Raw genomic sequence first — 9,437 nt, 5'->3', positions numbered from 1 at the left:
CAAATATTAATTAATTTAACTTCAAGTCACTTTTAATAAAATTTAATTTTACAAAATCAAAAATTAATTATATTGTCATTCAATCAAACACACATTTCTATATTCACTCAACAAAAATTACCTTCTTTCTATAAAGAAAAATACATTTCTAATTTATCCCTCTAATTTAAAAAAAAAAAAAATTAGATTCGAAAAAAAACAACTTCAGGACATAAAACGTCAAACCCGGGCCCACCCACAGTCGTCACAGAGAGTGTCGGCGAGTGCAAATAGTACAAAACAAACAGTCAATGTCAAAACCGTAAATAACTCGAAATACCAGTGGCATAATATATACCATCAACTGCAAAATACACTCTTTTATAATCATGAAGCCAGCGTGTCGCATTGCAATCTAATAATCTCCCGCGGCATTAAACGCGGCTTCCTATTCTTTCAACACTTTCGGTACAATACAACAACACATTTTCATTTTAATTTATTTTCTATCAAAAAAATAAATACTAGTACTTATTAGTATAAAATTTTTATTTTTCAAGTAAATTAGTAGCTGAAATTTAAGTTAGTATATAGCGTGCATATGTGTTTCATATCTGATGTCTCTGAATAGCTATATTTAATGCTTTTGTTCTCTGAGCTGATTTATTGAGTTTTAGTATAAGTTCTATTCTCTTATTCACTTTCATTTCTTAAGAATATTATTTTCACAGTGAAAAGTAACAAAAAAATATCCGTGAATACGCTTTTTTGGTTCAGCTACAAATTCATTTTCTGTCACTCTCTTTCACACTTAAACAAACACTTCTCTCTTACTTAACTTCTTTCTCTACAAACGAAAACTCGTTGAAGCAATGAACCTTCAGATCTCGTTTTGATTCGATTCAATTTCTTCTAGAAGAATTTACTGTGAGAGTGGTTCATGGAATCAAGGATATGAAGTTTTATATATCTGCAAAGGGAATTAAGCGATTCACGATATCCAACGGCGGAGGTAAGGGATCGGCTAAGGATACATCGGCGACGGCGGCAGGTGGTCCGACTGTAACCGCCTCTTCCAGTCGCCGGATTTCACTCCGCACGGTGCTTCCGGTGGTGCTTGTGCTCGGAATCGTGTTGCCGTTTATTTTTGTTAGAGTCGCGATCTTGGTGCTGGAATCTGCTACTTTCTGTTCATCCTTGGGTAAATTTTTTACAGTTCTGTAATTCGATATTTTTGAATTAAAATTTATTTTTATTGCATTTTCGATTTTCATAATAATTTCATTAATTTAACTAATTTTAATAACTCTCCAACTGCATTTACTTTCTGTATAATTTTCTGAATTTAGATTAAATATATATTTTTTGATTAAAATAATTTAAGAAAAAAAAGGTAATTTTCTTTATTAAAAAGTTGAAGTTAGTTTGTTAAAATGGTGAAAATGATTGTTGCAGAGTGTGCTGGGTGGAGGTTTTTCAGTGGAGCTGACACGTCATTGGTAAGTGTTCTAATTACGGAATTAACCTTCTTATTTTTATTTTCAACAACTATTTATTTTTTAATTTTTGGTTACACGTACTTTATTGTCTATTTCTTATAAAAATTTGGTTGATTCACGTTAATGGATTAACTTGACTTATAGCTTAAGCAATAGAGTAATGATTATAGTAATAAATTATTGAAATGTAGATTCTTAATTAATTAATTTTAAGTAATATTCTCTGTCTAATATAAAAAGTTAGGGTCCTTTTTCAAATAAAGTTAGTTTCTTCAGTAGAGTCTAGTTTGAAAAATGTTACTACCTGATTTGTTAAGAAAATGCAACTAGTGAAAACCGACAAGAAATAATATAGTATAGTACTGTATTAGAATTATTTTAATTTTGATGATTGATAGTGTTAGTCATAAAGTCTAATTTTCCGTAGGGTGTTTGATTTTATATGAGTAATAATACTTTATTAAATTGACGATTATTGCTAATTTGTCAAGGTTTTGGGCTAGGAAACAAGTCAATGTATTGTCTCTTACAATTTGTTAAGGTTTTTAATTTGGAGACAAATGTAATCTTCAAAAAATGAATCTTGTGCTATATGTTATAGGATTTTGATATGTTGTTAGTTTAAATTGTCATTTGATTATTCACTCATTAATGAAGTAATTTTTAAGATAATTATTATTTAAGTTAAATATTTAAATTACATCATTTGATACTTAGATCTAACTAATATGATTTATATAGCATGCCAAATGGAATTGAATCAAAGTTAGTTGCGTCTTGGTTCAGTTTAATAAGTATTAGTTGAACAATCTAAATAAAAATTATTGATTAACTATTGATTAATTTGAATATTGAATTTAAGTAAATTTAAATAAGTCTATAAGTAACATTTTCTTTAGTTTAATTATAATGTAATATTAACTTATCGTTTTATTTTATTGTTTTTTATGGTTAAACCATATTTATTACTATTAAGTATTAAGTGTGAAATAAAGCTAGTACTCCGTCCCAAACTATAAGAAGCTTAGTAATTTTTTTTTTTATAATTTACTTAATGATTTTAATACAAAATTAATATTTTTTTTTAATATTCGTATTTTATTACTATTCTTTTTTTCATCTTTTTTAATTACTTGTCTGAAATAGGGGTGTTCGGGGTGCGGTTTGGGCGGTTTTGACGAAAAAAATCATCCGAACCGCAAGAGAAAAAATTGTGCGGTTTGGTTTGGTTCGGTTGGCTTTTTTAAAAAATCCGAACCAAATCAAACCAAACTAATGCGGTTTGGTTTGGTTTGGTTGGTTTGGTTTTTTTACAAATATTTTATTGAGCCATACATATACATATAGATGACAACATAACTTTGTATTTAAACATTCATACACTATCAAATAACAACAAAACTCGTCATATTTTGACAACAACTTTCTATTTAATATGTAAAAATTAAATTAGACAAAAGTGAAATAATAAACATAAAATAATAATATAAAACAATAAAAAAATTATTAGAATGAAAAAAAAATAGAGGAGACGAGAGATTAGTGAAGTGAAAAAGAAAAAACAAAAGAGTTGAGAGATTAGAAAAGAATATGTGCGATAAAAACGAAATTGAAATAGAGAACATTTGCATAAAAATAAGAAGGTGAAAAAGAAAGAATATAAGAGAGTAGAGATTATAGAAAAATAGGGAAGATGTATGTGGAAAAGAATGCGTGATAATGTTATTAGAGATTTGAGAAGATCGGGACTAAAATCATATGGGTAAGGATGCGAAAATTGTTCGTAATCATAAGGCTAAGGTGTAATAGATTTAAGTTTTGGTTGAATGTGAGTTAAGTAAAAGTTAGGTTGTAACATAATGCAGTTTGATTCGGTTTGGTTCGGTTTACAAAATTCAAACCGCAAACCGAACCGTGCGGTTTTGTTAAAAGATGACCCAAACTAATTCGAACCAAATGCAGTTTTTTGCGGTTTCGATTTGCTTTGGTTTAATTTGCGGTTTTCTATTGTGTTGGTTTGGTTTTGAGCATCCCTAGTCAGAAATATCTAAAACATCTTAAGATTTGGGACGGAGGAGAAAGTAAAATAAATAATTAAGGTTAGTTAATATCATACTAATTGTAAATGGTTTAATTTTTATATAATTCCAGTGTAAAATGTTAGAAAAAATTGAAGATGCATTTTACATTGACATCTAATGAAAAGTGTGTATTCAGCCAATTTTTTCTAAAATATATTTTAAAATTAATTGATTCATATGCTATAGTATTGGTTTTTTTATCGGAGATAAAGATAAAATTATCTTACTAACTAATTGCAACCAATTATTTATAATTTTAAAAATAATTATAATTAAAATAACATTTTTAATAATTTGAATACTATTAGTTTTATTTATAATTTACTTACAATATATAAAATACTTATTGAAGAACTCAAATGTAGTCGATTCTTGCCTAAAAAAATAATTGAGTTTAACTATGAATGATTAACTATCAAATAATATGTGTATTAATTAAATATTTGTTTGAATAAAAATATTTAATGTTACTAAAACAAACTATATCCTATTATAATATTATTTCTTTAATTTAACTTTAACTCTCTTTATCAAATTCAATATAACAAAAAATCAAAACTAAATCAAAATATGAGTAGAAAAGTTTATGTCATTGTGTCATCCAGCTTTTCTTTTGAAATAACCAGTTCATGTGGTTATTGTCGTTTATCATACCCCACTGAATCAGTTATTAATGCCTCAAATTAAAAAAAGAGTAAAAGACAAAGGAAAAGTTACAAAATGTATTCAGAAAAACCTGACCCCATTATCCTAAACGTACCACGTGTTTAATATTTTTTGGGTACATCCCACATTTGTTGTTCACGTGACATATCCTTCTTTGTTAGACTAATCTTGTGAGGTTATCTATTTCAGCTAAAAGGACATAGAAACTATTGACTGGCTTACACAATCCTTATAAGGGTGGTTATCTGCTTAGACAGACATCCTAGAGGGATTGTGTAATGTTTACAATTAAAGTACTAGTAGATCTAAATTGACAATATATTACATAATAATTTAACTTTTTTTTTCATTCAAATAATGCATTAATTATACTTCTGTGAATTTGGTGGTGCATTGTTGTTAGTTGCACAAGTTGCATTACTGCAATCTGTGGGGCATGGCATGGCCATGCATGTCATTTTTGTACTTCAATTTGTTTTATCCTCTGCCTCTACTTTTTCTGTGTGTGCTATTATCATAACTTTATTTCTCTGCTTCAAAAGGTCTTCATGACCTTTCTTTGTTCAACTGGGACCATTTGTATCCATTCCTATGAATTGCGGACTCCAATATGGACCATTTGTTAAAAAAATGTATAAGGTGTATTGAAGCAAAAGAGAATTTTTTTTTTGAAACACTCTTCTAAATTGTCCAATAGGTGTTAGTATGACTGTCATATACAGGTGTTGGACTCCGGTTCACAAAATGTCGAAGTAAAGAAAAAAACTATTTATTTGGGACACTTGTCTGACTTGTACGAGTATCATACAAGTGTCTGACACCGACGCGTATCACACGCTGATGCATGTCGGATACTGACGTATGTTGGATCCGCGACACGTCTACTCCTAGAGGTGTCCGTGCGTGACATCATCAATTAATACCGTTTTTATATGACTTGGTTAAACTAATTTTGATAATTTTGAGTATGTGACGAGTTTGAGAGAATGAGATTACTGTGAATTTGACAAAAGCCGTATTTTGGAGTTTCGATAAAATTACTGTGAATAAGCACAAAATAAATTTTGATAGTTTCCACAGTGAAATCAAATACAAATTAGTACGATTATGAGGATATGAATCATTCAACTTGTATATTTTAATAAAAAAAGGTAACTTATGTTCTGTTTTTTTATTCTGTGAATGCATGAAGAAACTCAGAGATGAGCTGACCAGAGCGCTAATGGAAGCAAATGATGGAAGTGTTAATGATAATGAAGGAGTAGCGACATTCAACGAACTTGTTAAAGAGATGGTCTTAAAACAAGACCTCAAAGCTTTTGCTTTCAAGACTAAAGCCATGGTATATAAAAAACTTAATTTTTGGTCGCTACTCTATATCATCATAATAATGCATTGTTTTCCATTTTAATCCTTGATAGTTTCTAGCTACAAATATTCGATTCCTCAAACAAATTTTGTGAATCTTTAGTCCTCTAACAAATCATGACATCTCTTTTGTAAATATTCAGTTATTACAGATGGAGCACAAGGTGCAAAGAGCAAAACAGCAGGAGTCAGTTTATTGGCATCTAGCTTCACATGGTGTTCCCCAAAGTCTACATTGTCTTTGTCTTAAGTTGGCCGAAGAATATGCTGTAAATGCCGTCGCTCGATCTAGCCTACCTCCTCCTGAATTCGCTTCTCGCCTTACTGACCCTACTCTGCATCACCTAGTTCTCCTAACGGATAATGTCCTTGCTGCCTCTGTTGTTGTAACTTCTACAGTTGAAAATTCAGTCCACCCTGAAAAACTAGTTTTTCATATTGTTACCGACAAAAAGACTTATGCTTCAATGCATGCTTGGTTTGCTACCAATTCTATTCAGTCAGCTATTGTGGAAGTTAAGGGATTGCACCAATACGATTGGTCTGAAGAAATGAATGCTGGTGTTAAAGAGATGCTGGAAACGAATCACTTAATTTGGAAAAACTACTATGATAAAGAAAAGAACATCGATTATCGTCATTTGAACGCTTTACGGCCCAGCAGCCTTTCCTTGATGAATCAACTTCGCATTTATATTCCCGAGGTAATTACTTATTTTTGGCAGCTTTCTGATTGAGCAATAACCCCTAACAAAAAGTCTTGATGCTTGGTAGTTGTTAACAATTGTTTCATGATGATATGATTTTTTGTGGATCATAACAGCTTTTTCCAGATCTTAAAAGGATAGTATTCTTGGACGATGATGTTGTAGTACAACGCGACATATCTTCTTTATGGGAGTTAGATCTTAACGGTAAAGTCAGTGGTTCTGTATTCAAGTCATGGTGTGAAGACTACTGCTGCCCTGGAAGTAAATACATGAACTACTTGAACTTTTCACATCCTCTCATATCATATAACTTTGATGATGAACAATGTGCATGGCTTTACGGCATGAATGTATTCGATCTTGATGCTTGGCGAAGAACAAACATAACACAGACCTACCGGAAATGGTTGAAACTTGTAAGTATATGTATTGTTGTATTCATTATTAATTGCCATCATACATTAACAATGTGTATATTTATCTGACTTTGCAGAACCTCGAATCAGGGACAGCATTATGGAATCCAGGGGTGCTTCCACCTGCATTGATTGCATTTGATGGTCAAGTGCATCCTATAGATCCATCAATGATTGTGACCGATTTAGGTTATCGTTATAGATCAGAAGAAATTAGCAAAGAGAGTCTAGAAGCTGCTTCTGTTATCCATTTCAGTGGTCCTGCAAAGCCATGGCTTGAAATTGGTTTCCCAGAATATAGAAGATTGTGGAGTAGATATGTAAATTTCTCTAATAAGTTTATAAGGAGATGTAGAATCATAAGGTGAAGGAACAAAGTTCTCCCACCGCAAATATTTATTAAGATTGCATCGTTGACACCGTGTTGGATTAGAGGGAAGAAGCTTCTGCCTTCAGTCTCCGATTCATACACGTTCTGTATGATATTGATTACGCCATGTTGTTCATAATCATCATATAGAGAGTACATACATATATGAATGTACCAAGAAATATCCTACTGGAAGCAGTATCTGCAGTTAAGAAAGATGTAAAGCATCATTGATCTAGCTGTCATCTGACAATACTGTAAATTCGTTCTCGAAATGGAGAAATTGTTTCGTATGTTTTGAAGTTTCGTTGAGACGGTTCTGAAGTCTTGTTGCATAAAACTCTAGGTAATCACTTACAGACAGGTTTAGATTTCAATCATTGCATCCTTTTGGTCTTGTAAGTACCATTGTTGGAGCCATGAAATTTAGTATGTATACCATTGTTGCTTTACTTACATATTTGTTATTTTACTATTTTCTGTATTTGCTAAGAATACAAGAAATAGTGAAAAAGTAACATGTATACAGATGTAACTGATATAAAATAAAAGTGATATTAATTGTATTTATTTTGGCAAGCTATCTCATGTTTGTTCTCCCTTAGTTTTGGATCATTGGGTCCATATAGAATATAATCGATCCCAGATCATTATTTCTGCAGTAACATTCTGCCATTTGATGCGGTTCATAGCTTGTCATTCTCTTAACTTGATAAAATCTCCATGTTTGAATGATGGGGGAAGATGTGAGAAATTTGATGCTGAGAATTTACATACTATTCTGCTTGCACGCCCTTTCTTGCTAAAACATTATTATAAGTGATAACGGATATCAATATGCTTCCTACGATCCTGGGATACCAGATTCTTTGCAAGAGCAATGACCAACTTATGACTGACTTATAAAATAATATATAGTTACAAATTGGAAACCAGTGATGACGTCCACTAAGAATCAGAAATAGAATTCATTGTAATGGTTTCTTATGAACGGCTATGGGGATCCAAAGATATTGGGTTCACATTCAAGCTTGCAATAGGCCATTCGAACGTCATAAGACATGTGGGACTTAAATAGGGTTGAGGTTTATAATACTTTAGTGGGAAGCCATTTTGTTGGTGTGGACTGTCTTTGGGATCTTGATAATTAAGTGTGTCTGTTATTGATTTGTATGCCTATGTGATGCTAGGAGAAGAATGATTTGTTGGAGAAACTTATGATGTTGTTGGATACTTGTAGGAATAGGAGTTGGTGTGTGATAGGAGATTTGAATTATATCGGAAATGAGTAGGAATGAAAAAGACTAGGTTCATACCTTTATAATAGTGAAATGAAGTTGTCTATACATTCATTTGTGGTAGTCGCCCTACCACTAGTTTGTAGGAGGGTCGCATCTTATTAGGGCTATGCATGGTTCTAAATCCAAACCAAACTGAACCAAATATATGATTCAGTGTATGTTTGGATTGGCTTATACAAGCTCCAAAAGCACTTCTAGTTCACTTCAACTTGAAAATTGGTTTTTTTTCTTGTTTGGATACTTTTTCAAAATCAATTCTCCTCCTCCAAAAGCAATTCTAGTAGAAGCTACAATTCCTAGCTTTTGAGTTTAGTAGAATCAATTCTACATTTATTATATATTGTTTATTACAATTCTTTTAAATCTTCCTACTTTACCCTCTTTAATTTTTATCAATTACTTCTTTTCTTTTTTATTTGAACTATAATTTATTACCATGCTGGTAATTATAGAACTCAGAATCAATTTTGTTAAAACTATCCAAACAACATTAATTGATAACAATCACTTCTATATCATTGTATCCAAACATAAATCAATTTTTCTAAATTCAATTCTGTTAAAATCAATTCTACCAAACTCAATTCTCTCAGAATCAATTTTAACCACCGTCAATCCAAATACACCCTCAGTTTGATTCTTAAAACCACTTTAATAAAACGGATTTAGTTTTTTAAAACTGGTTTTATTTGATTTAGTTCGGTTTAAAATTAATAACTAATTTTTTGCTTGAATCAGTTTAAAACCAAATTTTCTTTAGAACCGGATTTGAAATTCAATTTTTCTCAAAACCAGTATTAACAGAACTATTTTTATTTGATTTATCCGATTTCTTTTACCTAGTTTTTTTTTTTTTAACTTTGCTCTTTTTAATTTCTTATTTACTATATAAAATGTGACAATTAATATATATGAGCTGAGGCCGGCTATATATACAATGAAATCTGATGATTAATATGTAAGATGTTATCTTGACAGATGTTAAAATGCGATAATATTTCAAACTTTATATTTTCAAGTTGTTCCTTACATTTCTCCCTTATAACT

At 30.9% G+C, this 9,437-nt stretch overlaps 1 protein-coding gene across 1 annotated transcript; it reads left to right on the top strand.

Moving 5' to 3' along the window:
- The first annotated feature begins 405 nt into the window (after positions 1 to 405).
- LOC131662468 (probable galacturonosyltransferase 15) lies at positions 406 to 7,672 on the top strand. Its single transcript, XM_058932251.1, has 6 exons — positions 406 to 1,180; positions 1,435 to 1,478; positions 5,418 to 5,567; positions 5,737 to 6,297; positions 6,417 to 6,719; positions 6,797 to 7,672. Exons 1-6 carry the CDS (start codon positions 934 to 936, stop codon positions 7,085 to 7,087), a joined length of 1,596 nt encoding a protein of 531 aa, XP_058788234.1. The 5' UTR covers positions 406 to 933; the 3' UTR covers positions 7,088 to 7,672.
- Positions 7,673 to 9,437: the final 1,765 nt, after the last annotated feature.

The sequence above is a fragment of the Vicia villosa genome, linkage group LG3 (genome assembly GCF_029867415.1).
Source record: "Vicia villosa cultivar HV-30 ecotype Madison, WI linkage group LG3, Vvil1.0, whole genome shotgun sequence".
NCBI lineage: Eukaryota > Viridiplantae > Streptophyta > Magnoliopsida > Fabales > Fabaceae > Vicia > Vicia villosa.
This window is presented reverse-complemented; position numbering and strand designations above follow the sequence as displayed.

What these genes read in the sequence shown, in the direction of transcription:
- LOC131662468 (XM_058932251.1), top strand. Translation starts at nt 934, where the DNA reads ATGAAGTTTTATATATCTGCAAAGGGAATTAAGCGATTCACGATATCC. An exon ending in TACTTTCTGTTCATCCTTGG is followed by an intron (nt 1,181 to 1,434) that starts GTAAATTTTTTA and finishes TGATTGTTGCAG; the next exon opens with AGTGTGCTGGGTGGAGGTTT. An exon ending in GTGGAGCTGACACGTCATTG is followed by an intron (nt 1,479 to 5,417) that starts GTAAGTGTTCTA and finishes GAATGCATGAAG; the next exon opens with AAACTCAGAGATGAGCTGAC.